General features: G+C 37.6%; 6 protein-coding genes and 1 pseudogene across 7 annotated transcripts; 1 reads left to right on the top strand and 6 right to left on the bottom strand.

Annotated features, from left to right (window-relative positions):
• The first annotated feature begins 39 nt into the window (after positions 1-39).
• Positions 40-3,159, top strand: LOC111208691 (proline-rich receptor-like protein kinase PERK12). Its single transcript, XM_022708014.2, has 8 exons — positions 40-1,020; positions 1,099-1,560; positions 1,635-1,721; positions 1,849-1,919; positions 2,032-2,108; positions 2,267-2,414; positions 2,491-2,652; positions 2,721-3,159. Exons 1-8 carry the CDS (start codon positions 249-251, stop codon positions 2,964-2,966), a joined length of 2,025 nt encoding a protein of 674 aa, XP_022563735.1. The 5' UTR covers positions 40-248; the 3' UTR covers positions 2,967-3,159.
• LOC106415309 lies at positions 3,140-4,582 on the bottom strand. Its single transcript, XM_013855973.3, has one exon. It carries the CDS (start codon positions 3,918-3,920, stop codon positions 3,381-3,383), a length of 540 nt encoding a protein of 179 aa, XP_013711427.1. The 5' UTR covers positions 3,921-4,582; the 3' UTR covers positions 3,140-3,380.
• A 1,394-nt stretch (positions 4,583-5,976) lies between these two features.
• On the bottom strand, positions 5,977-7,795 carry LOC111199836 (ADP-ribosylation factor 2-B-like). Of its 2 annotated transcripts, none has more exons than XM_022690286.2 (7): positions 7,640-7,795; positions 7,107-7,263; positions 6,930-7,000; positions 6,688-6,807; positions 6,481-6,599; positions 6,299-6,380; positions 5,977-6,197 (listed from the first exon to the last, which is right to left on the bottom strand). In XM_022690286.2, exons 2-7 carry the CDS (start codon positions 7,252-7,254, stop codon positions 6,192-6,194), a joined length of 546 nt encoding a protein of 181 aa, XP_022546007.1. In that variant the 5' UTR covers positions 7,255-7,263; positions 7,640-7,795; the 3' UTR covers positions 5,977-6,191. The 2 variants fall into 2 exon arrangements, with proteins under 2 accessions (XP_022546007.1, XP_048622512.1); XM_048766555.1 differs by lacking the exon at positions 7,640-7,795 and adding an exon at positions 7,532-7,574.
• Positions 7,796-12,516: 4,721 nt separating this feature from the next.
• On the bottom strand, positions 12,517-14,358 carry LOC111199983 (neurofilament medium polypeptide-like). Its single transcript, XM_048766914.1, has 3 exons — positions 13,794-14,358; positions 13,530-13,700; positions 12,517-13,184 (listed from the first exon to the last, which is right to left on the bottom strand). The coding sequence occupies exons 1-3, from the start codon at positions 14,356-14,358 to the stop codon at positions 12,517-12,519; spliced, it is 1,404 nt and encodes a 467-aa protein (XP_048622871.1).
• A 92-nt stretch (positions 14,359-14,450) lies between these two features.
• LOC125591741 lies at positions 14,451-15,247 on the bottom strand. The gene is made up of 2 exons (XM_048766554.1): positions 14,720-15,247; positions 14,451-14,645 (listed from the first exon to the last, which is right to left on the bottom strand). Exons 1-2 carry the CDS (start codon positions 15,245-15,247, stop codon positions 14,451-14,453), a joined length of 723 nt encoding a protein of 240 aa, XP_048622511.1.
• Positions 15,248-16,329: 1,082 nt separating this feature from the next.
• Positions 16,330-18,601, bottom strand: LOC111199834 (probable polygalacturonase At1g80170). Its single transcript, XM_022690283.2, has 9 exons — positions 18,276-18,601; positions 18,060-18,188; positions 17,796-17,966; positions 17,678-17,698; positions 17,390-17,597; positions 17,227-17,308; positions 17,038-17,146; positions 16,850-16,966; positions 16,330-16,771 (listed from the first exon to the last, which is right to left on the bottom strand). The coding sequence occupies exons 1-9, from the start codon at positions 18,531-18,533 to the stop codon at positions 16,460-16,462; spliced, it is 1,407 nt and encodes a 468-aa protein (XP_022546004.2). The 5' UTR covers positions 18,534-18,601; the 3' UTR covers positions 16,330-16,459.
• Positions 18,602-19,336: 735 nt separating this feature from the next.
• On the bottom strand, positions 19,337-21,614 carry LOC106416176 (annotated as a pseudogene).
• Between the last annotated feature and the right edge of the window lie 4,745 nt (positions 21,615-26,359).

Genomic DNA, 26,359 nt, shown 5'->3' with positions numbered 1-26,359 from the left:
GGCTCGCATTTTCTCTACCTGATGTAAAAGGTCCTGCATTAATAAACCCTAGTTTTTTTTTTCTCTCAAGGGAGGGAAAATTAAACATTTAATCAGCGTTTATTGTGCTTTTCTGAGTTTGGTTTATTTTCTTTGATCATTTAATTTGAAAATCAATTGTTTCCATCAATTGATTAACCAAATAGCTTTTGGAGGTTAGATCATTATGTTCTGAATGTTGTTTCTCCAAATAATTATATAAAAAATAAATGTCAGACTCCGGCGGTTCCCCGACTTCTTCACCGCCGGCACCACCAGCAGATTCAGCTCCCCCGCCGGAGACTTCTCCTCCTCCACCAGCTGACTCATCACCGCCTCCACCGTCTGACCCACAACCGTCACCTCCTCCTCCAGATTCACTTCTTCCTCCGCTACCTTCGCTTCTACCACCATTAACCGCCACTCCGCCTCCAACTTTTAATCCTCCACCGGCAGACTCAAACAACTCTCCGCCGCCGCCAACATCAACTAACACCCCTTCTCCTCCGGCAAATTCAGATACTCCACCAGCTCCACCAAACGAATCCAACAACCCTCCTCCATCTCCAGACGTTCAATCCCCTCCTCCTCCACCATCATCTTCTTCAACAAACCCTGAAACCCCACCGCCGGAATCTCCTCCTGCTCCACCGTCAGAACCAACCCACTCACCTCCGGCTCCACCGTCAGACCCCACCAACTCTCCCCCAATCCAACCATCACCACCAGCTTATTCTCCACCGCCGAGCTCGCTCCTTGCACCACACAAACCTAACGGTGGTTCCGGTAGGCCCGTCGTGTCTCCATCAGTACCCAGCAGAGAAACGCCTTCCACAAACAGTAGCAATGGAAACCAGACTATGGTCGGTATGGCTGTGGCCGGTGTCGCCATCATGGCCCTTATAGCCATTGTGTTCTTAGTGAGAAGAAAGAAAAAGAGAAACATTGATGCCTACGCTCACTCACAGTACTTACCACACCCTAACTTCTCCGTCAAGTCAGGTTTTAAAAAAAAATCTCTACTTTAACCTCTCTGTTCACCTCTATGCTTAGCTTTGATAATTTTACTTGAAAATGTAGATGGATTCTCGTACGGACAAGATCCTAGTAAAATCTACTCTGGTCCTGGTGGTTCAATGTACAACTCACAGCAGCAGCAGCAATATTCCTCTATGGGGAACAGCTACGGTAGCCAAAGAGGTCAATCCAATGACTCTGCTATCCTCGGAACCGGCCAGACTCATTTCAGTTACGAGGAGCTTGCGGAGATAACTCAAGGCTTTGCTCGGCACAACATTCTTGGAGAAGGCGGGTTTGGTTGCGTCTACAAAGGCACGTTGCATGATGGTAAAGTTGTTGCGGTGAAGCAGCTCAAAGCTGGAAGCGGACAAGGCGACCGTGAGTTTAAGGCCGAGGTTGAGATCATCAGCCGTGTTCATCATCGGCATTTGGTGTCTCTGGTTGGTTACTGTATTTCGGACCAACATAGATTGCTTATTTATGAGTGTGTTTCTAATCAAACGTTGGAGCATCATTTGCACGGTAAATGGCTTTATACTAAAAGTGTTGTGCTTTATGTGTTGGACTGACTCACTAAGCACTTTTTATCATTACAGGTAGGGGAAGGCCGGTGTTAGAGTGGTCTAAGAGAGTCCGGATAGCTATAGGATCAGCCAAAGGGTTGGCGTATCTGCATGAAGACTGTAAGTAGTTACTCATCCATTTGTTGAGAAACATAGCCTTCACAAATTTTTGGTTGTGTGTTTTTTGATTTTTCTTCACTTAGTCCAAAACATAAGTCAGAGTCACATCCCTTGTTTTGTTTTACAGGTCATCCAAAAATCATTCACAGGGACATAAAGTCAGCAAACATTCTGCTGGATGATGAATATGAAGCTCAGGTAATAAAAAAGTTTCTCTCGTTTTTTTTAATATGCATCATATAACTATGTAAAGCTTTAGGTGATAAGACTTGTTCTTGTATTTTTTTATTGTTTTTTTTCTGGTGTATAGGTTGCTGATTTTGGACTTGCTAGACTCAATGATACAACACAAACTCATGTATCAACTAGGGTTATGGGGACCTTTGGGTAAGCATTTTTCACAAACTCTAAACTCCAAAGCTCAATTTATTATTGATCCAATGCGTGAAGACAAGTTTGTTTTATATTGCATGAAACAATACTTTTTTCATAATGACTTATGGTATTGTCAAAAGGATCAAAGATTTAACATGTTTTATGTTCAGGTACCTAGCGCCAGAATATGCATCAAGTGGAAAACTGACAGATAGATCCGATGTGTTCTCCTTCGGGGTTGTTCTGTTAGAGCTTGTAACGGGACGGAAACCTGTTGACCAGAACCAGCCTCTAGGAGAAGAGAGTTTGGTCGAATGGGTAAGAAACCAATCTTCAATCACAGTAAAAGATTGGCTCTAGTTTACTCATGCAGTACTTATACATGACTTCACAGGCACGTCCGCTGCTTCTGAAAGCCATTGAGACTGGAGATTTCAGCGAATTGATCGATAGACGACTCGAAAAATATTATGTGGAGCATGAAGTCTTCAGAATGATTGAGACAGCCGCTGCATGTGTTAGACATTCTGGTCCTAAACGTCCACGCATGGTTCAGGTAAACATATTTAGCAAAACAACTCTTGCTTGCTCTACACGAAACTCAATTCATTTGGTAAAAAAAAGGTTGTGAGAGCATTGGACTGTGATGAGGAGTCGGGAGATATTAGCAACGGAATCAAAGTTGGGCAAAGCACAACTTATAACTCAGGGCAATACAACCAAGATATCACAAAGTTCAGGAAAATGGCGTTTGGTTCTGGTGATAGCGGAGAGGCAGGGATGTATAGTGGAGATCACTCTGTCATAAGCTCTTCTGATTTCTCAGGGAATGAATCCGAGACTCGACCTTTCAATAACAGACGTTTCTAATCATACAACTGGTGAAAGTAATACATAACTCTGCCTCTTTTTCTTGAGCTATTTAAAGACATTATTTTTGTGTATTGTTTTTTTTTGAGATGCATTTCTTGTTAGGTGTCTTTAGTTTTGTTTTTGAGGGAGGATGAATAGTGCAGAACTCTGTATTCTGATAAAACACGTTCTTCTAGAATTTTGTTGATTCTTTAATTTTGCCAAGATTCTTATAGAATTTACATAGAAAATGCTGTATATATCACACCAAGAGACTTAGAAGTTTGATAGCTTCAGCTCTAAGTTCCATACCCATAAAATCAATCTAGAAAAGAAAAGGAAAAAAAAAAAAAAACACACAAACAAGAAACGAAATAAAGCAGTTAAGATATAATAAGCATAAGTGGTTTGTTTTTGGACACAACAAGATAATTAGTGTCTTGGTCGGAACTCAAAGTCAGGACCTCCACGTCTGACTTCACCTTTAGCATGATGGTCTCCATTTTCCGGTAACTTGAACCTCACTCCATGTTTGATAACGGGAGGAGGAGGTGGACCCCCTCTTCCTCTTTCTTCTCTCTTGTTATCAAACCCCAATTCTATATCATCACCCTGATCTCTTCGAGAGGGTTTCTCAACATTCTCAGGGCGTTTCATGTCCAACCCAAACTCCAAATCACCTCTCTCCCTTGGCTCACGGTCCACAGGCCGAATCTCACGGCTCTTCTTAGACGACCCTTTTGGTTGCTTGCTGTGGTGCTGCTTAGCCTCACGGTTGAATAGCCTCCCGAAGACACAAGCCAGAACTGACAAGACAAGGATTACGGCTAGGACTATGAAGACCGTACCAAAAGAACCGCGAGAGCCAGAGGAAGATGAAGACGAAGAGGATTGATATGGATACTGTTTAGTGTATGCGGTTGGATACACTACAACAGGTTGCTGCATCTGTTGCACTCCTTGGTCTCCCATTTTCTCTCCTAGGTTTTGGCTTATGTTTGGTTCTTAGAGATAAATCAAGAAGTGGTATAAGAAGATGATGAAGTTGTCAGGCTTACTTTGAAGTTCGTTGAGTAGAGATAAAGAAAGGTTATTTTGAAGGTACTTGTGGGACAAGAAATGTGAATATGCTTCTTTCCATGTGAGATAAGTGGTAATGAATTAATAGAAGCATATTGTGGTTTGAAATAAATTTATCATACCAAAAGTGGTAGATAATAAAAGGAATAAGACTAATGTGTCTGAAACCAAAGTTTTAAATTCAGTGAACATTCTCTCTTGTTTTTCTCTCTTTTCTTTTCATAAAGAGAGACTACTAAAGAGATTCTTTGTGATGTGTAAGTGCAAGGAGAGAGATGTACTTTGGAATAAACCTGTTTTCTTTGTGATAAGATAAAGTAAGATTTTGTACAATTTCATCTTTTCCAATAAAAGAAATCAAAAGATTTATGGAGTCCGCTTAACTAATTATCGACTCATCAATATTTTGTGATAATTCACTTCTTTACACACAATAGTTTCAAGTTTCTTAATATATGATGAGCATGTGTAACAGAATTCACTAAAATAAAATAAAAAAACTAACAAACACACAAAAAACAAATGAAAATACAATAATATAGAAAATATGATTAGTAGCTAGAAGAATAATGTGTTTCAAAAAAAAAAAAAATGTTTCAAAAAAAAAAAAAGCTAGAAGAATAATATACCACCACATAACCACAGATCCGGATAAAAATAATTTATTAAAAAATTACACGAACTATATATATGAATCATATGACGCCATAACTTTTTATATCAAAATTATATTTACGGTGTTAACAACATAACAAATATTAATTTGTCATGTGATACTATATTCGGTTTTTAATACATTATTTTGTCTAAATGTGTGATTATGTAATTGTGTATTGTATATGTAGGCAATCATTTTTTAATAATATACATAAATTATATAGTATCGAGGATCCATTGTAGCTATTGTGACTGGTTTAAAGTCTCGTGATAATAAGCGGTCGGATGTTGTGGGGCTCTGCTAGAGAAAATGGTTTAAAGTTATTATACACAACATAGGGATTAGCGTAAAGCATGCTTTTGTATTCCTTCATCCATTCTTTTGTTTTTTCCCACTACATTAAAATGTCTCTAAATAATGAAATCCTAAATAATTGAATGTTTCTTGCGTTTGTGTATAATGGGGTCACCTTTTGATTTTGCTTACATCTTTATTTCCTTTCTGTTAATGAAGAAAAATATTCCTTACTCAATAGTTCTAGCCGCAAAGTGTTTGCTTAAGAAACTATTTTCAAATACAATCTTCACAACGATCATTCGATCTCTGAAAAATACTGGCACACAAACCACCTCAAGCAGCTTACGAAATGTTAACTAATCCAAACTACCGATCATTCGCTAGAATGATCAAAGACCACGAACTTCCGGTTTATTTTTTAAACTTATCGTTGTATGAGTCAAACGTGTATATTTAAAATCTTTAAATAAAAGCAATATTTGAGAGAATTGAGTTTTTTTTTCTTATGAAGCAAAACATATCAAGAAAAGTTACATCAAAGGATAATGGAAAAGGGCAGCCAGAGGATGGTGACAAATTTTTGGCATGGAAGTTCCATAGGTGGTCAAGAACAATCCCAATACGTGTACATACAGTCGATGTAAGAAAGGTCTCTCTCTATTTGTCAGGAGAAACAATGTTTTTTGTTCAACTCTTGGTATTGCGCTTATTGTCGGCAGGTACGTTATAAGATAGAGAAAAACGACATGAGGTGGTAGTGGAACAGGTTTTTAAGCCTTCATTTTTTTTTCAATCTGCCACCGGTTTCTTGGTACATTCGCTGGCTTACTGTCAAGACCAATAAGGCTGTGGCCAAGGATTTTCAAATTCGGACGGGCTATTGAAGACGGGTCTCGGTAACATATGCACGACCACATGATCTCTATTATAAGCGTAGCCGCGGTTCCAACTTATAAATTGAAATTCAAAAATGAAACGTGAAGCAGAAAGAAGTAGAGTAAATCTTCGATTACGAACTATATAAAAAGGCAGTTTCTATGTTCTACGTGCAATAGACTCCTCCTTGCACAATCAGAACAACGATCACAAAATCAAATCCAAATACCCGAAACCAAAAAAGAAACAGAACAATAAAGAAAAAATCAGATAATGTTTGCCCCTGCATCCAGATTTGCCCAGCAAAATCAGCTCAACCACAATCTTTCCCTCTACGCCTGCAAGAATCAAGCAACAAGAACACAGAAGAAAGTATTACAACTTGCACATATATAAGAAAAAAATAAATAAAACAAATTGCGGTTTGGAACTATTCTACCTTGCCGGCGATGTTGTTGGACAACCAGTCAAGACCTTCGTAAAGCCCCTCTCCTGAAGTGGCACATGTGCTCTGGATGTACCTGAACAGAGGGAGTTCATAGAGAGAAATTGATCAGAGAAACGTTATAAGCAAGAGAACAAATCAACATGAAGATTGAGATTGAGATGTTTCATTTATACCAGTGACGCTGACGGAGAGAGTGGAGACCAAGCTTATCGGTGATCTCAGCTGCGTTCATGGCATTTGGAAGATCCTGCTTGTTAGCAAACACGAGCAGAACAGCATCACGCAGCTCATCCTGTATAAACCCATCAAGTGTTTCAGTACGTTAACTTGCATTGCATGGATGATGAAATCAAGAAAAAAAAATAACAGTGGAACCATACCTCATTGAGCATTCTGTGCAATTCATCTCTAGCCTCAACAACACGGTCTCTGTCATTGCTGTCCACCACAAAGATGAGACCTTGAGTGTTCTGGAAGTAGTGCCTCCACAACGGACGAATCTGACAAGTGCAGCAGGTTATATACCATGTCAGTTAATATGGTACACAGTTTCATTACCAATACACATGGGGGAAAAGATCACAGGTTGCAATGCAAAACCAAAACTTGTTAATCATAATACCTTGTCTTGACCCCCGACATCCCACACTGTGAAGCTGATGTTCTTGTACTCCACAGTTTCAACATTGAACCCTGAAAGCAAAACATTTGGTATGAACATCTCTTACTGAAAATACATCACACCTATTGCTAATATAGTACATATCAGAAACCTCTTTGTCGATTTTCAACTACATACCAATAGTGGGAATGGTGGTGACAATCTCTCCGAGCTTGAGCTTGTACAAGATGGTGGTCTTACCAGCAGCATCAAGACCAACCATCAGAATCCTCATCTCCTTCTTGGCAAAAAGCCTGCTGAAAAGCTTCCCGAAAGACAACCCCATCCTTCTTCACTGTATCATACCACAAGCCACACCCAGAATCAAATTAGCATATATCACAAAGCAATGCATCAAGAAATCACGAACGATCTTAAACAAACAAAAGTACAATCAGATCCAAACAGATTCAACAAACGTCCCCAAAACCTAATTCTCATCACATCGTCGAGAGTTTCAGAATCTAAGGTGAAAACTCGAAAATGATTTTCGTAGATCCAGATTAGACGATTCAATTTTGAACCAAAACATCGAAATCTCAGAGAATCGAGCAACACAAGACCTAGATCAAAGCAATAGATCCAATTCCTAAGAGCACAATGAAGAATCTGCAAATTTTGCTTCGGGTTAGAGAATGCATATAAGAATCACAGATCCAGATCAAGCTTACCTCTGCGGAATAGTTTCGGAATCGAGAGAGGGAGAGAGAGAGATAGAGATCCGCGACGCCTCCGTAATGTTGAACGGAGAAGATCTTTATAGAGGCGAAGGACTAAAACGTCAATTCCAGTGTCCTGAAGTACCGGAAATACCCTTCGAAGACCCATTTGTTGAATGTTTTTTCGTGGAGGTGGTTTGCTTGACCCTACGCGGTTTACATGCGATGGTGGGTGATTGGCCGTCGATCGCATCTGACCATTCATCAGTCGACACGTCATTACCGATGTTCCATTTGATGTTGACTTATTTTTGTATATATTTCTCCTGATTTTGGTTTGGTTTAACTTTAGCTGAGATTAATTAAGACATTTATACCATACTTAGATAGTTATATAGATTATTTCACTGCTAATACGTATTAAATTTTATCATTGAGACTTTTAATGTTGAAAAACGTGTACATGAGTCATTGACGGGGACTAACTCCAAATGCCCTTATGGAAAAAAATTCATTCTTCTTGTCCCTTCTCTTTTCCCATTACCCTTTTGTCTTTGAATTCCATATACTAACTTTTCTTTCTTTAATATATTTCTTCTCCACCTCATTAATTCATTTAATTTTTCAATTAAATACACTCAACCAAACACAACAATCAAATGGGGTCCACAAACAACCTTAACCAATCAGATTTACCTTGACCCACATGTCTTCATGTTCCCTCTCCTCTCTCCTCTGTCAGCGTGAAGAGCTCTTCTTCCTCATCCTTCATTGCCGATTTTGAAGCTTTAACATCAGGTAATTCTTGTCCGTTTTTCATGAAATTTTGTGTGAAATATCTTTAAATGTTTGTGTAAACCATGGGTAACCTAAAAAAGTAAGAATTGATGAAAATTTGAAAGAGAAAAAATGAATTTAAAAACTGTGTATATGAATTTCGGGTTTAATTTATGTCTGTTTTTGATTAAATTTTTGCTGGAATACTTATAAAAATAAGTGTATATATCGGCTAGTGTAACAAAAGAAAGGTTGAATGCAAATTTTAAGAGATTTAAAAGGATTTTGTAAACTGTATTTATTGGTTTTAGGGTATATTTTATGTACGTTTTGAGCCCGTTTTGATGATTTCTTCGGTGTAATTTCATTAATATGAATTATATAACATGGGTAATGCAAAATCCGAACAAAATCGGACTAAAAACTTGATTAATTAGTGCAAGAATAATTTCTGGGTATTACTAAGATAACCCGTTTTACTAAGGCAACGTGGTATTACTGATACTACTGGTATTACTATGTTTACAAATATTACTAGTATTACTGGTTTTACTATATATATAGTATTGAAAAAATTAGTATTAGTAAGAATGCTAACAGTAAAATATTACGTGAGAATTAAATTTAAACTTCTTAATAATGCTAATTCTAATTATAATTCATTTTATTTCAGGAAAATGCAAAATCCGCATTGTACAATCATTTGTTTTGATTATGGAGGATATTATATTAAAGATGGGGTTGAAATGAAATGGATTTCGGGAGATGGTGACGGGAAAGATGAAATTCACACTATTGTGTTGAAGAAATCAGTGGATGAGATCACACGCTCTGTTTTGGTTGAGCGTATTTGCAGAAAGATAAAGGTAGATGACTATAAGATGGAAGCGAAGATTAGTTACTTTCCAATGGTAATGTATTCGAACAAGCCATCATATATCTGGGAAGATGAAGACGTTTTTTGTTATCTAATGCAAGTAAATCAAGAGAATTGTAGAAGTGTTCTACATGTGGAGTTCAACAAAAGGGATGATGACACTGATTTCTATGGCAGTCTATCGGATAGAGAGGCTACTGAAAGAGGGGCTACTGATAGAGAGGCCACTGATAGAGAGGCTACTGAAAGAGGGGCTACTGATAGAGAGGCTACTGATACAGAAGCTATTGATACAGAGGCTATTGAGACAGAGGGTGGTGATGAAGAAGGTACTGAGAAGGATGCAACTGATAATGAAGGTACTGGTGGTGTGCTTACACTTTACGAAGACATTGAGATGCATGAGAATGCCACCGAAAGAGAAGCAGGACCCTCAGTTGAAGTCACACCAGTTGTCTATAAGGAGTGGGATGATGGTATGGATTTGGTTTTAGATCAAGAATTTAGAACCAAGGAGGAAGCGCAAACTCATATTCAGGCGGCGTCACATGTGAAGTGTTTTGAGTATGAGGTAATTAAGTCGGATACTAAGAGATATGTGATAAAATGCCGAGGAGCCAAAGAAGGCTGCAAGTGGTTTGTGCGTGTTGCAAAATTAACGAATTCAGATCTTTGGTCAGTTAGAAGTTACATCAAGCAGCATAGATGTTCTGTTGTTACCACAAGAACACTGCCTAATAGAAGGAGAGGCACACAACAAATCGTTGCATCTATCCTGGCCCAAGATTATCCTGGAAGTTTTGACACACCACGTCCCAATGCTCTGATCGATTTGGTTCATCAGAGAGTTGCTGTGGAAGTATCATACACAACGGCATATAGAGGAAGAAGACTAGCTGCTAATAAAGTGCGCGGAACTCCTGAAGAGAGTTATTCTTTATTATCTTGTTATATGCACATGCTGGAGCAAGTGAATCCTGACACAATAACTCGTGTGGTTGTGGATGAGGGCAAAAAATTTAAGTATCTGTTTTGGGCTTTGGGAGCTAGCATAGAAGGATTCCGCGCGATGAGAAAAGTCCTTGTTGTGGATGCAACACACCTGAAGACTGTTTATGGTGGAGTGTTATTTGTTGCGACTGCTCAGGATCCCAATCATCACCACTACCCAATTGCGTTTGGTGTTGCTGATGGTGAGAAATATGAGAGTTGGCTATGGTTTATGGAACAGTTGAAATCAGTGATATCGGATCTCCCTGGATTGGTGTTTCTTTCGGACAGAAACAAAGGCTTGATCAAGGCAGTACATCAAGTGTTCCCTCAGGCCGCTCATGGTTATTGTATATGGCATCTGTCTCAAAATGTTAAAGGCTACGTCCGTAACAACAGAGAAACATGTGCATTTAAGTTTATGGAGTGCGCACACGCTTATACAGAGGCGGAGTTCTTGGTCCTTTATGACGCTTTTGGCAGAAAATATCCTAGTGCAGCGGAGTATCTTGACAGAAGTTGTGAACAAAAGAAATGGGCTAGATGTTACTTTGAAGGAGTTAGGTACAATGTTGACACCACCAATTCAGCAGAATCTTTTAACGGTGTTATTAAGGACGCAAGAAAGTTCACCTTACTTCCAATGTTTGATTTTATCATTGGAAAAATTGCTGAATGGTTTAACAAGCACAGGAAAGAGGCAGCTGAAATGCCACCCGCACTGAAGCTTGTGCCTATAGTGGAGGAGGAAATGACTAAAAGATGTGTTGATGCAGGGTTTCTTCGGGTTGATGAGTTAAACAGCTTCCATCTCGAGTACAGTGTGCATGGTAGTGACGGGAAGCGTTATACCGTGGACATGGCTATGAACACGTGCACCTGTGGGCAATTTGATAAAGACAAATATCCATGTGTTCATGCAGTAGCTGCTGCCACATTCATGACTGAGAAAGCGGGAAAGGAACTCCATCTATCTGAGTATTGTTCTAAGTACTATTTGGTAGAGCAATGGGCTTTGGCTTATCACCGGACAATATATCATGTTCCTCATATGTCTGATTGGGTTATACCAGAAGAAATTAGAGCAAAGAAAGTACTTCCTCCAGAATTTGAAGTCAAGAAAGGAAAACCACAACAAACAAGGAAACCATCAGCAGGAGAAGCGCGTGGAAGAGGAAAAAGAGGCAGAGGGAGTGGAAGAGGGAGAGCCACAAGCACAGACACAGGGAGAGCCAGAGGAAGAGGTATGGCAGCGTATTTTGAATGTGGAAGTGGTTTAGGTTCAGGTGTTTGATTGTTGAAATTTGTTTCATTGTGCTATTCCGACTACTAGGACTACTGGAATTACTATATGTTATTTGGACTACTAGAACTACTGGAATTACTATGTGTTATTTGAACTACTAGGAATACTGGGTTTACTATGTGTTATTTGGACCACATATATATTAGTATGAGTATTTATGTTTAGTATGTATAATCGATATATATTTTATGATTATTATCAATTTGTAGACTAGTTACTTACTAAATATATATTAAGACTATTTTTTATGATTATTTCAGCAGTTTAAGAAAAATCTTTTCATTTTTTCAAAAAACTCTCTTAACTTTCATTGTTATTGTATGAATGGTTAGACCATAGTAAGGAAAATCTAAAAAAATACGTATTCCTGACAAATGCTTCCTGAAAATGTCTTCTTTAATAATTATTATAGTGTAAAAGCATCAGTTTTACTACAAAAAAACTCATTTTCTCAGGGTTTTACTAGATAAACCTAAAAATTGCCAAAAGATTACTATGTGTAAGGTAGTATTACTAAGTACTTGAAACTTACCAAGAATTACTAAGTGTAATCAAAATATAATATCAAAATATATGACGGCTGCACGTTTTACATGTGCATTTTTTATCCATGCACGTTTTACATGTGGTTTGCATTTTACATGTAAACTGTTTTTAATTATTTTATAAAATTGAGTATTTTTCCAAAATTTAAAAAGTAATTTTTTCAAAATTATGAAATATTTTCCAAAATTTAAAAAGTAATTTTTTTCAAAATTATGAAGTATTTTTCCAAAATTTTGACCAGAGTTTCCCCTGTAATTTTGAGTTACCACACATGTTTAAAAAGCATAAAACATCCAGAAACTTAACATAATATCCAGAAGCAGAAACATAACATCCTAACAAGTTCAAGAGAAGCATTTTAGGCAGAAACATAACATCCATAAGCTAAGCATTTTAGGTTTTTGTTTTAAGCTTCTTCTTTGGCACTTCTAGCTCATCAGTCTTTCCCTCAGTGAAAGGAGACTGCACCCACCGTGATGGTTCACTTTTTCTCTTCTCCAGCAGCGGCGTACATGGCTTCAATGTAGCCTCAGTCTTCTTCGGCCTGCCTTTCTTCTTAGGTGCACCATCAGCTTTAGCTTTCTTTTTTTCAGCTCTAGCTTTCTTTTTTTCAGCTTCAGCTCTCATTTTTGCTAGTCTCTCAGCTCTGGGAATGCCATACGGCACTGCTATGACCTTGACCTTAGGCTTGCGCTTAGTCTTTAATTCTACCTCAACTGACTTCTCAGCTAGCTCAGTCTGTTTCTTAGCGGGACTCTCCACAAGATTATCTTTAATTTCCTCAGCTTTTTCCTCCTCTTCCTCTACATCTAGATCGACATCAGATTCAACTGACTTCTCAGCTAGCTCAGCATGTTTCTCAGAGGGACTCTCCACATGATTATCTTCACTTTCCTCTGCTTTTTCCTCCTCTTCATCCACATCTTGATCCTCTTTCTCAGCTAACTCAGCATCTTTCTCAGTAACCTCAGCCTCTTTCTCAACAATCTCAGTCTGAATAGCTTCTTGCTCTTTCTGAGTAGCTTCTACCTCAACCTCTTTCTCAGCTAGCTCAGCAATCCCTATTACCACAACAATCTCTGGTGATATAGAGATTGCTTTCCTCGCAGCTGCTGCCTTAGTTCTACCACGTGGTGTAATGACTATTACTCCGGTAGAGGTAGGAGTTCCCTTGGATTCTACTTTCTCAGCCTCTTTCTCTTCTTGAACCTCTTTCTCAGCCTCTTTCTCAGCCTCTTTCTCACCCTCTTCCTCACCCTCTTTCTCTTCTTGAACCTCTTTCTCAGCCTCTTTCTCACCCTCTTTCTCTTCTTGAACCTCTTCCTCAGCCTCTTCCTCACCCTCTTTCTCAATCTCTTCCTCGGCCTCTTTCTCTTCTTGAACCTCTTTCTCAGCCTCTTTCTCACCCTCTTTCTCTTCTTGAACCTCTTCCTCAGCCTCTTCCTCACCCTCTTTCTCAACCTCTTCCTCAGCCTCAGACTCATCATCAATTGTCCTCCAAAATTCTTCTGCTTGCACTCTCACTCTTTCCTGAAGCCTTAACAGAGAACTTTCTCCATCTGATTCCTCCATGTATTCTTCGCTTTTCTCAACAGAATCACTGTTTTCTTTGTCTTTTTCAGGTTCTTGGTCTTTCTCTTCTTCACCCTTCTCATTGTTTTCTTTCTCACCATCCTTACTGTTTTCCCCACCCGAGACCACATCCTTTTCCTCGCCAGACTCACTGTTTTCCTTGTCTTCCTTAGCCTTCTCACTGTTTTCCTTCCCTTCAGCTCTACCATAATCTCTATCATCCCATCCAAAATCCATATCTTCACCATAGTTCCTCTCCTCATTTTTGTTGCTCTCAATAGAAGTCAGCTTTTCTTCTATTTTCTTAGCCCTTCTTCTAAGTTGGCGCTGGTTCTTTTCAAATTTACTCATCCTCACATCCATATCACCCAGCTTTGCCTCCACCACTGATTTAAGACCAGAAAACCCTTCACTCATGGCCCCCAAAATCTTTTCTTCCAGAGCTTTCAAGCTCTCCAACCCAGATTTAGAAGACGAATCTTCTAAAAACGTCACCTTTTCTTTGTCCTTCTTCTTTTTAAACACTCGTGCAGCAACATCCAAGTCGTATAGCTCTTTCCAAAATATCTTCTTCTGCTTCACATTTAGCCAGTGGTTCCAAGTATCAATTGTGCTTCCCTCACAATGATACTCTCGCTCCTCATCAATTATACGAGCCAACATGATTTCCTCACCCACAGTTGGAACCAACACACTGTTAATAACCTGAAAAAAAAACAGAAAAGGAAAATCAGTTTAAATTTTATTATATTCTTCTAGTTTTTACTACAAAGTATATATACATATACCTTTGTGTGTCCAAGTGCAGCATATATATCTTCCAAAGGATAGCCCTTCATGCTACTCTTTGTAAAGCGGCTCTTGCACATCCTAGGACAATCTTCAGAAGGTGTGTCTGCAGATAGTCGAAATGTTTTCCCCAGCTTAGGAATACACTCAAAAGCCAAAATCTACACAAATATTGTAGCGCTGTCAGATTTACGGTTATAAAACAACTCATATTTGACTAGATTGTATGCTTTACCTCTAATGGAATTATGAATCCAGGAAAGCCGCATGCCGGGTGCACTTCACCCTTCAGAAGCTCCATCATATGCTTAATGTTCTTTATTGCATCTTCAAATGTCAAACGACCCCATGGAAATGTTCTGCAAACATCCAAATCTTCCACGATCCTTAAGATGAACGGGTCTACTGGTCCGGAATCCTTTGCCTGTCCTCTGATAACCCGACCAAGGAAGAACAAGACAGCCATCTTCAATCTATCATTGCATGGCGTCTTCATAGACAACAGCTTCTGCTCCACATCTGTTATGGTGATCTTCTTTAGTCCACCGAAGTAATAATCCACAAACTTCGTACTCCCGAGCTTCAAATATTTCCTTGGATACTCATGGCAGTCTAAGCCCGAGATGAGGGCATGCTCCCTCATAGAATAGCGGATGGGAACACCATTCAGACTAAACCATGCAACATCTTCTTCTTCAGTCGAAATGGTGCGCAAGAGTAACATCCACATTCCTTGGAGCTTCAGGTATTGTTCATCAGGCATGTGGAAGAAGTGACGAAATTGAGGATGGGTTGTGAACCATTTAACCTCCTCCTTAAGCTTCTTAATCACGTCCACTGTATTCTTCACAAAGCACTTGGTTTGAATCTTGCAAGTCTTCGTGAACTCTGTGCTCTTGAAGTATAATTCAAGGGGCTGTGGTGGTTGCCTTGCCTGCAATCATAATATATATGTATTAGTCATTTGTTACTACTAAAACTAGTATACTTTCACACTGACAATGAAACGAGTGCAAAAACTACCTTAGATGATACAGCAGACATGTCATCACTTTCTGAATCAACAGAGAGAGAAACTACAGGCGTTTCTCTTGCCGGCTCATTCCCAGCTGAGACCGCCTTTCTAGCTCTAGTTCTACTGGAGACTCCAACGCACGTAGTAGATGGATTCTTTCTTTTTCGGCCCTTCATTTCCTGTACAAGAAGTTAGAAACGCTGTTAAGAACACAACAAGTCACCGTCAATTACTCCAAATGCAAACCGCATAGCAAACATCAATTATTACATCTCAACAATGCAATACTCAGAGGAAACTACTCACTTACGAAAGGAACGAAGATGGAGACTAGAATTTCGTCGGAGAAAGAAGAAGAAACGAAGCGGTTCTCGATTCTAGAGAGTTGAGACCCGAGAAATAAGAGGGAGAGAGGACGTCTACGGAGAGATTAATGGATTCTTGATTTAGACGAAGGAGGACGACGAAGAAAGCCACAATGCACGGAGGCTAGGGTTTCGTCGCAATCGCAAGAGAGAAGCCGGAGAGGAACGAGACGGGATTTAGATTTAGGTGGAGAGGGAGAGAGACAAAACGCTTCGTTTAGAGAATAGGATCCGGTTCAGTTTGGTTGGGTCGGGTAGAGCAGGTCGGGTTGGTAATAAGTTGGTTTCATTAAGGTCTCTAGCGTCTTTAACCACGTTTTACCCGATTTTATATTTAAAAAAAAATAAAAAATATATTCTTTTTTATTACAGGGTGAATTCAGCATTTCTAACGGAGAGGGAGGGGCATTTCGAGTTAAAGTCCGTCATTGACTTGTTGCAGTATGGTACAAAAGGTGGACATGCTGTGAAGAACAATCGTATGGTTGACTATTAAAAATAAAAATCTTTTTGTTACTGTATCATATGCTTCATAAAACTATATTACACATACAATCATCCCTCACTACAACACTTAGAAACATCACCACCACCATCAAAGCTCGTCGTGGCCAGTCTCAGCTTCCTCGGTAACCAATACAGGTTCTGATTTGTGACTCTGGTCCAAGCCCTTGTTGTCGTGCGAGTACAGACAATCAGCAGATGGATGAATCACTCCATACCCAAAACCTTCAGCTGAGTTACAGTAAGCTTCGACTTGACCGTCTTTGCCTTCAAGATTCACGTTGTTGAGGACAATGTGGCTGCAAGGGACAGTGTCGCTGCATGCAAACTTGATGGCTTTTTCGCTTTTTGTTGTCCCGGTTATGTTCCGGTACATTATCTGGCTGATCTTAACCGCTGAGGTCTACATTATAGAGAAAAGTAAACATATCTGAGTTAATTACTTTCATCTTTGAGTTTGTATTGTGATTGTAAAGCTTACCTGGTTTTGACATGAAGTTGGATTATCACAGTAGAATTGATCAATGAGTATCGGGTTAGAGACGTCTTGCATCTGAACGTTTGTGAATCTAACATCTTGAACATACCCAGAACCTCCCTGTTCCAAGTACACAGTGAATAAAAATTGATGTGGTTAGAACTTTAAGTTTATAGGAGTTATTTTGTTACCTGATATGTTTTGATTCTGAGTCCATTAGTTGTCTCTTTCAAGAAGGCAGTGTCCAACACAACGTTTGTTACAATGCCTGTTGAGTTATTATTCCCAAGACTTCCAATGCTGCACAAAAAGAAAAAAAACTCAAAAGAATTATGATTTTGATGTGGAAAAGATGTTATCTAGTGATTTGATGATGTTACCTGATTCCATGTCCAGGTCCACAATAGATCTTCTTCATCTTTATATTCGAGCTTGCATTCACAATAGAGACACAATCATCCCCTGTTTAAATTCAATCTTATTACATCCGTAGTTGGAGTTCGAAGATCTTTCATTTGTAGTTTAAGAAGAAAGAAAGAGAACCTGTGCCGATTTTGCAGTCTTGAAGAACAACATTGGTAGAACCAGTGATATGGATACCATCAGTGTTGGGACTATCTCCTGGAGAAGAGACCATAACTTTGGAGACTCTAACTGAGTTTGACCTTGCAATGATGAAATTCATCTGCTGGCTGTTCTGGATCGTCAAGCCAGTTACTTTCACACCTGAACTAGATTCTATAGTTAGTGCCTGCATGGAAAACAAAGAAGCTAGTTGAAACAAACTAAACAAAAAGCCATTAATAAAAAAAAAGGCAATGGTTTTCTTACCGTTGGTGCACTTTTGCAAGGCTGCAAGAGAGAGAGAGAAAGATGTAAGATTCTGTTATAAGAAACTTTGAGAGGTTTACATTTTTGAGTTAAAGAAAGATATAGAAGATATTTTTACATTGGACTTGTTTTTCTTGCAAGAAGCAGCCCACCATTTGCTGCCAGAACCATCTATAACTCCATTCCCTTGGAACACAACCCCTTTGAGCTTCGAAAACTCTAGCCAGATTCTTTGGAACTTTGGGTCCCAGTTGCTAGGCTCATCTGGTGCTACTATTTTTCCATCAATCTGTAAAAAAAGGTTTCTGAATTAGTATATGATCTTTGTCTAGTTTCTGTTTTGCTGCTGAAGATAAACAAAAATGTTATATGTTAAACTGACCTGAATGACCAACTTTGTTTCACATGGACCATTAAACTTTGTTGCATTTACTAAATAAGTCCGTCCTTGTGGTACCAGCAACACTGATTTTGGCATACCACATGCCTTGTTCCATGCGCTCACAAATGCCTGTTTTGAGAAAAAAACATTGCACAACAACAGATTAGTTACGGTTCATGTTTTGTCATGGAGTCAGCAAAATGATTTAAAACGCACCTGAGTATCATCAGAAACACCATCTCCAGCAGCACCAAATGTATCCACATTCACTAGATTCTTACCAGAACTCCGGCTTGTGAAAGACGGCCAATCAAAGAGCTTTGTATCATAATCATCAGCATCATCTTCCGGTATGTCAAAGTTCTCAAGCTTTTCAAGGATGTCGAGATCGGTGTACACCATTTTCGCTGCAACTCCATAAGCAGTTACCATTAGTATACCAATAAGGGAAAGAATGAAGAGCCTATCCATCATATGCCTCTATCAAAACACCAAGAGAAGATTCTAGTTTAATTATATTGTGAGGGTTCTTTGCAGAGATTAATGGTTTGAGGTTGAATTTATATGAATACTAATTAATGGGGGTTTATTGGCTTGGCTTAAAAGTACATGAAGAAAGAGGACTTGTTTGTCTACAATATCTATGCTTAAAGCACAAGTCATGTGCTTTTTTCACTTCTTTGCTTTACTCCAAAACCTCTACGGCACAAAAAAAAACTTAGTGGTCAACTTGAGGAATGTTGGTCCCATGAGATTTGAGATAAGAAAAAAAAAACAAAACAAAACGAGAAAGAAGGCCCTGAGAATCTATCAACTCTTTGTTACCTCAAGCTGCTATTTTAAGATCTTGAGACGTAGCATGGTTCTAGAGAATGTAAAACAGACTTTCTTTAGTATATTATGTGACAGAGAATTTAATGAGTTTGTTGCACCAACCTGGCAAATAAAAGAAGCTTATCCTCTTGTGTTGTCCTTGTAGAGTGTCAATCATGTGTGATGGCTTGAAAGTGAAAGAACCAAATCTCAGATTCGAACTTTGCAATTAAGTTGGCTCTTCTTTTTCTCATGAAGCTAAAGCAAAACACTGTCCTTATATCACAGACAAGATTGTAACATCGTCATGTATGAGATTCTTTTGATCCATTTCTCACAGCATGTCAACGCCCTCTCTTACCATGCCATTTCTAGCATAGCCACTGATGATCGAAGTCCGGCAGAAGATGCTAGGTGAATAAAGCTCGTTAAACACTTTACTTTTATGCATATTAGGGCTCAAGTAACATACAAATCCAACCTTCGACATTTTGAATAAGATTATTTTATAGATTACACAGGAGGCTCTTTTTTCCTAATCATGCTTTACTACAAGACCTAGAAAGCTTCAGAGCCAAAAACAATCGTCTTTACATCACAAACTACAACCCCCCACCCCTTCCCAACAAAAGAACACATTGCTTCCGTAGAAGGATTATACATGATACTTTTTTTTTTGAATTATATAGGGGTATCATGGCCCCACAGAAGTAGTCCAGACTAGTGTTACCACGTGTCGGTCCCTTGGCGATGCCGAAATGTTAATTTCCCAGTGGCCGGGACTCGAATCCTGGTGGCTTCACTTTTGCCCTCAAGTTAATCACCACCTGGCCACAAAAACACTTAGCAAGTAGTTGCAATTTGCTTGTAAGTAGTTGCAATTTGCCTCCAAGAGAGAGACCACGAACTGCATCTGTGTGTCTTCATTGATTTTGGAGAACAAAGGAACGTGAACGAACAGAGACTTTTGTCCCTTTTGCTCTGCGAACCTCAGAGAATGATAGTACACATAGTTGCACACAAACCGTCCAGCGTCGTCTGGCTCAACCACATCGAACCCTTTCTTAACTTCAAAATCGAACATGAAGTCTTTAACAACACCAAAAGAAAAAGAAAAACATATTATTAGAATGTTGCAAGAAAAGAAAAAAGAAACTACTTGGAAGTGAAGTGTATGTTATATGATGTATACCTATTTTGCCTTTGTAATGCTTCCATCTTCAACAACAATGGGAATCCGCTGTTTAAATAAACGTTTAAAAAGGGAAAATGAGTTTCTTAGTAATGGGAAAGTGAATGGTGTTACCTGTGGTTGCCAGCCTAATTGATCAGGACAACGGAAATGAGCTTCGTTCATTGCTTGTCTTTCAATGGCAAACTTTGTCGCTCCGCTGTTTACTCCAAGATGAAGCTAAAGAAGCACAACAGCCAAGAGAAAAGGCATGTCTTTTAGATCTTTACACCATCAGAAAAGGCAAAACCACACTTCTACCACAATCTAAGTAGAAAAAGATACTAGACTGAAGACACTAAGTAGAAAACAGTTCACAGACAAAGAACATATTCGTCAATAATCAAGAAACTAGTAAGAGTCTCTCTCTCACCCAAACAACAGTTCCACTGATGTTCTTATCTCCAGAGACAACAGCAACACTTGACTCCAAAACCTGATAAAGCTGAGACTTTGCACCTTCCCCTGCAGTCTCAAGAACAGTGCAGCTACCAAGACTCAGCCCTGAAGGCAACCCTCGTTTCTCCACGTACGATCTCAGATTACTGGCTATTTTCTCAGTAGGGTTTTCCGAAACACCAAGAAACTTCTTGAAACCAGTCACGTGAATCGTAATTGCTTTTGGTCCTTCAGAACCCATCTTCTCCAACCTTCACAAGTGAAATGATCAAAAAACACATAAAGCAGACCAAATCAAACTCTCTGATCGTGATTTTGATTAAAGATTGAATCTTTTTACCTGAATCTCTCGAAAGTTTTTGTCTTTTTGACTTCTGGGGGTTGTGGAAAGAGGGAACGAAACTTTTTTTTTTTTTTTTTTGGATTTTTTCTTCTGACGAATAATGTAAGGATTGAGTTTCGTCGCGGTGGACTTTGATTATTTTATAAGTACAGGCCTCGGTGGAACGCCCGCCGATCACGAATTTATCTACGAGAATGCCACCAGCGTCGGGGTATGAAACGTTTCCGACACCGTCCGAGGTGGTCGTTATCCAATCGGTTATAATGGAAGGATGAAGACGTGGCGTGTTTTTATTGGGAGATGTTAAAGAAGATTAAAATAGCATTTTGAATGAAGTTGGCCCAACTACCGATGGGAATGTTAGTTCAGGTTCGGATCAACAGGCCCAACTGATAACGAACTTATGGCTTTAGAATTTTGGTTTTAGAAGTTGTGATTGTTCAGATTCGGATCAACAGCAAAATTAAAGACGTTAGTGGTGAAATGTGGAAAAAGAAATCGATACAACATACTGAACTTTGCCTCCAAAAAGACAAACTATCACTACTCACTAGAGATACTATAAAGACATAATGCAACTACTGAATTAACCACAAAAAATCTGGTAAAAAGGTTAAAGCCGTATCAAAAAAAAAAATCTGAATAAAAATTGGCCATTATAGGTTTCAGTTTCAAAACAATTAAAAATAACACAAATAAAGAGGCAAAAACATACTCCCTCCGTTTCAGATTACTTGTCGTTATAGGGTAAAATTTTTGTTTCAAAATAAGTGTCGTTTTATAATTTCAATGCAAAATTTATTGATTTTATATTTTTATCTATTTTTAATTGGTTGAAACGTAGTTAGGTATATTGGTAATGATGTTTTATCTATCTAGATATACAAAATTAAATATTTTCTTAATATGTGTGTCAAAGTCTAAAACGATAAGTAATTTGAAACGGATGGAGTAGTAATACTAATGATAAGCATCACTCTTTTTTCTTTCTTTTTTGGTAATCATGTTAAATGATAAGCATCACTCTTACTTGAAGACATAAGTGGTTCCACACTTCCCACAGTAATGCCTATCGAAATGACTAGCCATGAAAGTTCCAGTACCACAACTAACCGAAAGACACTCTTTCCTCAGCCTCTGAACCTTCCCTGTTCCAACGACCTTGTAAAACTGCAAAACCGCGAGCTTCACCTCCTTGTGCCTGTGCTTGATCTTATAACGCTTATTGTTTGATGATTCAACCTCCAGAATTATCGTCTTCCCCGTTAGGGTTTTCACAAAGATCTGCATGTTCTTCTCTTTTTGCTCGGAGAACGACGGAGAAGAGTTAAGCAATAGCTTTGATACCAAGAGAAGAGTTTAGGGTTACGAACTTACGATCTCAAGGATTTACACTTCTTTAGACTAATGGCCTTTAGGCCCATATTAAGTTATAAGCCCGTAACAACTAACAAACGATGTCGTTTGAACAACTGAAATATTGGTGATGATTGGTTCGACCGTGGCTTTAAAAATTTAGATGTAGATGATTAGCTGTAGATAAATCGGTTGTAGCTGTAAAGTTGTTGTTGTAGACTTTTTCTGCAGAGACTTTTGCTATAGTTAAATTTGTTGTAGCTGTAATCTGTAAGATGTAGATATTTTAAATTAAAATATATGAAATATGTGTTGTATATATAAAATTATTATCTTATATCAATTAAAATAATTTATATTAATATTTTTTGATAAATTATCAAAATTTATTGTAATTTAAAATGTGATATGTAAATAATATTTATATTATTTAAATATCTTAATAATTTAAAAACACTCAAATTCAAAATTAAAATATTTATAAAAGTTTTTATTATGATTATATAATTTATTTAATATTATAGATATTTTTTTCATTTACAAATTCTATGGCCTATAAAAATAAGATGTAGGGTTTTTGCCTAAAATACATAAGAAAAAGTTTTGCTTTATTTTTTTGTTGTACCTTTAAAAATAAAGATAAAACATGATTGGTAAAACTAAATAAAAAGTTGATGTAGACTTTAATTTTTAAAAGTAAAGCTACAACATAATTGGTAAAATTTAGTGAATTAAAAATAAATAAAGCTAAAGTATGGAAATAAAGTCCAACAAATCACCCTCATTATTTCCACATCTCTCTATCTATCTATATATACTAATAAAGTAGAAGAAAAAGGCTCCATAATGCACCACATCACCCCTCATATCCCATTTTTTCGACACATATCGAGCAGAGAAACAACTTTTTATTCTTTCTGAACCCGTTCGTTTAGTGCAAAGCATTGATGGGCTTTAGTTATTTTTGTGCCCTTTCTACTTTCGTAACTGTGGTCCGCTTTGCCAAGGTTAGATCAGTTTTGTCTTCCCCTTCTTCTTCGACCCCTTAACCCTATCGTTTGCCGTGGTCTCTGATTAGATTTTCTGTAACTTTTTCTCTTTTTCTTAAACACCTGCTTTAATTCAGTCATTAAACTCCACCTCACCTCTCCTCCCACTCCGCCTCATTTATTCAGGTTCACGAACAGTTTCTGTAACATATACAAGATCGACCTATAAATAAGTCTTCTGGAATCGATGAAGACCTACACCGTACAGATATCTTACAGCCTAACCATCTCACGCATCACCATTATCGGTTTTACTCATTCCAAAAAGTGTTCCCCTGGCCATTTCTTAATGTTTGTTTGCTCTTATGGTGCATCTAAATCTCAACATAGCAGATTATTAATAAATAAATAAAAAACAGTTTCACGTTCAAATTTGTTTATCTTTGAGAATTGACTTAAGAGATTAACCTTACTCTCCATTATACCAATGGTAAAAATTCTCTTGTAATAAGAAAAATAAACCTATTATACGAATGCCACCATTGGAACATCGCCTCATCTCTAAAAAAAATTCAAGGAGATATATTCCGAGAACTCGCGGCCAAAAAAATGACAGCAACAAAGGTAGCTATTGTGAAAAGCAGTTGAATCTGAACCAATTGATTATGTACATTCTTTAAGAACACAAGAAAGTAAGAGACTCAGAGTTTCTACATGAAACCAGAATAATATAACTCCAAAACTGGGTTTAAGTTTGCCTTATCAGCTTAGTGTTGAAGATCATTGTCAATACACTCTTTCAGGTACAACCAAAACATAATAATAAAAATGTTAAGCTTCCAAATAAAAACATACTCCATCCGTTTCTTAAAGAATGTCACTTTGACACTTTTCACACAGATTAAGAAAATGATTGAAATGCATTTAAGTTCTTATTAATTACACATATTCAACCAATAGTATTTTAGATAAATGAAATTATTTATAAAATCAATGCGTTTTTAATTAATACTGAACTGAAAGTTGCATTGAAATTTTAAAACGACACTCTTTTTGTAACAAGAAAAAAATGTTAAAATAACATGTAATATGAAACAGATGGAGTAGAAGATTTTAAAATATAGGCAATGATATATTGATGAGTGGACCATTATCCTTTACAACACAATTATCTTTACAATACAAATATTTATCACTAATCCTCAAGTAAACAATCTCATTACCTGCCACAACAATTTAAATAAACAAGATTAAAGCGTAAGTTGCAAGATTAAAGAGTCTCTGAATTAGAAAAAGATTTTACTAAATACATATTCAACACATTATAATAAATTTGATTTATTAATGTATACTAAATATTTTACATAAGTAAGTTTTAAATATTACAGAAGTCATTTTTAACTAAAATAATAAACTTATCCTTTTACAAAATTGAAGATCTAATATAAACTGAAAAACATATATTATAAAACATCATTTGTTGCTACAAAATATGTACTAATTATTATTTATGACATTGTTGAAACTATTTGTCTATTATTTTAAAAATTAAATTTTATAATTTATCACATTATATTTGATTTTCAATGATTTTGGCTTGGAGTTGGTGTATTAATTTACTATTGTGAAAAAAATTAGTTATTGTAATAATATGAAATTATTATTTTATATTTTTTCAACTATATAAATTAGTTATTGAAAAATCTGATACTCTTAGGAAAAAGTAACTATTTTTACTTTATATTTTTTCAACTATATGAAATTGAAATAGAAATCAAATAAAAATATATAAATCATTTTATTTTCCTTAATTTTTTTATTTAATTTTTTTTTACAGCAAAAACATTCACAGACTCATATAGACTCTGTAAACCAATGTGGTAACTCTGAATCCATGTGTATGACGAAAGACGGTTGTTGTCGAGCACTACGTGCCAAACTATCCGCCCTTGTGTTCTCCGTCCAAGGCACATGAACAATATCTGAGTTAACGAAACTTCTTCTCAAAGGCTTAATATCTTCCAGGTAGCTTTCAAATGCTGGTCATTCCTCTGGTTCCGAAACCATCTTCACCAATTGAGAACAATCCGTTGCAAACGTAACCAGAAACTGTATTAAATTTCTCATGCATTCCATTGCCCAAATTAATGCCTCCATCTCCGAATGAAGCGGTGAAAGACATGCCCTTACATTCCTTGCCTCTAGTAAACCATCATACCTTGGTAATGTACTGAGCCAACCTTTCCCTGAAAATAGATCGTTATCTTTTCATGAACCATCCGTGAAGCACCATCTTCCTGTGGTTCCTAAGTTAGGCATGACTTGTACTTCTTGTGCACACATGTTGTTACTAACATGTGCCTCAGCCCAAAGTGTTGATTCTACTTCTGCTAGTCGAAGTGTTTTCATGGGATCAATATCAAGATTACTAAATACTTTATTGTTCCGACCCTTCCAAATGTACCATAATATCCATGCAAACTGATGATCCTCCATCTTTGGATTAACTCTCCAAAATATATGGTCCATATTAGCAAAAAGAGAGCCAATAGGGAGAAAGTTCGGGTTTGATGGGATTTTAGATAGTGCCCAGACTTGACGAGCTGGGGGACATTCAAAAAACACATGGTTTATTGATTCCTCTGTATCGCCACACCGTGCACATCAAGTATCTCCTTGTATTCCTCTTGCTTTTAGATTTTTCGTTACCGCTATACAACCTGATATCAACTGCCATAAAAATGCTTTAACTTTAGAGGACACCTCACTTTCCAGCAAAAAAACTTTGAGTATATCAACATTGGAACCATAAAATTTTGGTGGTTTTTCCTTGTCAGAATAAATCCCTTCCACTTGGTACCCTGATTGTACCGTGTATTTCCCATTCTTGGTGAAATTTCATCTATTCATATCCTCCATCCGCTTTCTACTCAATGGTATACTTTCGATTATTTTTGCATCGTGTGGATCCACCAAGTCCCTAATTGCCTGTAAATTCCATGTTCAGGGTTCCGGATTAATGAGAGAATCCACTGTGAGTTCCGGGTAACTAATATGAAGGTTTTTGTTAGCTGGTCTCGGGCGAGTGGATGGGAGACAGGGATCATTCCATACTGAAATAGATGATCATGTTCAAATCCTTTTAGTTAGTTCTTTACAAACCAGAGAT

This window comes from Brassica napus, chromosome C8 (assembly GCF_020379485.1).
Source record: "Brassica napus cultivar Da-Ae chromosome C8, Da-Ae, whole genome shotgun sequence".
Classification (NCBI taxonomy): Eukaryota; Viridiplantae; Streptophyta; class Magnoliopsida; order Brassicales; family Brassicaceae; genus Brassica; species Brassica napus.
The sequence above is the reverse complement of the archived record's forward strand: the minus strand, read 5'-3'. Positions and strand labels throughout refer to the sequence as shown.

Coding starts and splice junctions, on each gene's coding strand:
- LOC111199983 (XM_048766914.1), bottom strand. CDS start 14,358: ATGTTGGCTCGTATAATTGATGAGGAGCGAGAGTATCATTGTGAGGGA. Junction 13,701..13,793: donor TGGGGAAAACAGTAAGGATG/GTGAGAAAGAAA, acceptor AGAAAAGCGAAG/AATACATGGAGGAATCAGAT. Junction 13,185..13,529: donor GGTTCAAGAAGAGAAAGAGG/GTGAGAAAGAGG, acceptor TTGTGGTAATAG/GGATTGCTGAGCTAGCTGAG.
- LOC111199834 (XM_022690283.2), bottom strand. CDS start 18,533: ATGATGGATAGGCTCTTCATTCTTTCCCTTATTGGTATACTAATGGTA. Junction 17,598..17,677: donor CTTGCAAAAGTGCACCAACG/GTAAGAAAACCA, acceptor TTTTCCATGCAG/GCACTAACTATAGAATCTAG. Junction 17,309..17,389: donor AGACTGCAAAATCGGCACAG/GTTCTCTTTCTT, acceptor GAATTTAAACAG/GGGATGATTGTGTCTCTATT.
- LOC111199836 (XM_022690286.2), bottom strand. CDS start 7,254: ATGGGGTTGTCTTTCGGGAAGCTTTTCAGCAGGCTTTTTGCCAAGAAG. Junction 7,001..7,106: donor CACCACCATTCCCACTATTG/GTATGTAGTTGA, acceptor TTTTGCTTTCAG/GGTTCAATGTTGAAACTGTG. Junction 6,600..6,687: donor TGCACAGAATGCTCAATGAG/GTATGGTTCCAC, acceptor GGGTTTATACAG/GATGAGCTGCGTGATGCTGT.
- LOC111208691 (XM_022708014.2), top strand. CDS start 249: ATGTCAGACTCCGGCGGTTCCCCGACTTCTTCACCGCCGGCACCACCA. Junction 1,722..1,848: donor GGCGTATCTGCATGAAGACT/GTAAGTAGTTAC, acceptor TTTGTTTTACAG/GTCATCCAAAAATCATTCAC. Junction 2,415..2,490: donor AAGAGAGTTTGGTCGAATGG/GTAAGAAACCAA, acceptor ATGACTTCACAG/GCACGTCCGCTGCTTCTGAA.
- LOC106415309 (XM_013855973.3), bottom strand. CDS start 3,920: ATGGGAGACCAAGGAGTGCAACAGATGCAGCAACCTGTTGTAGTGTAT.
- LOC125591741 (XM_048766554.1), bottom strand. CDS start 15,247: ATGCCTGATGAACAATACCTGAAGCTCCAAGGAATGTGGATGTTACTC. Junction 14,646..14,719: donor GATTCATAATTCCATTAGAG/GTAAAGCATACA, acceptor ATATTTGTGTAG/ATTTTGGCTTTTGAGTGTAT.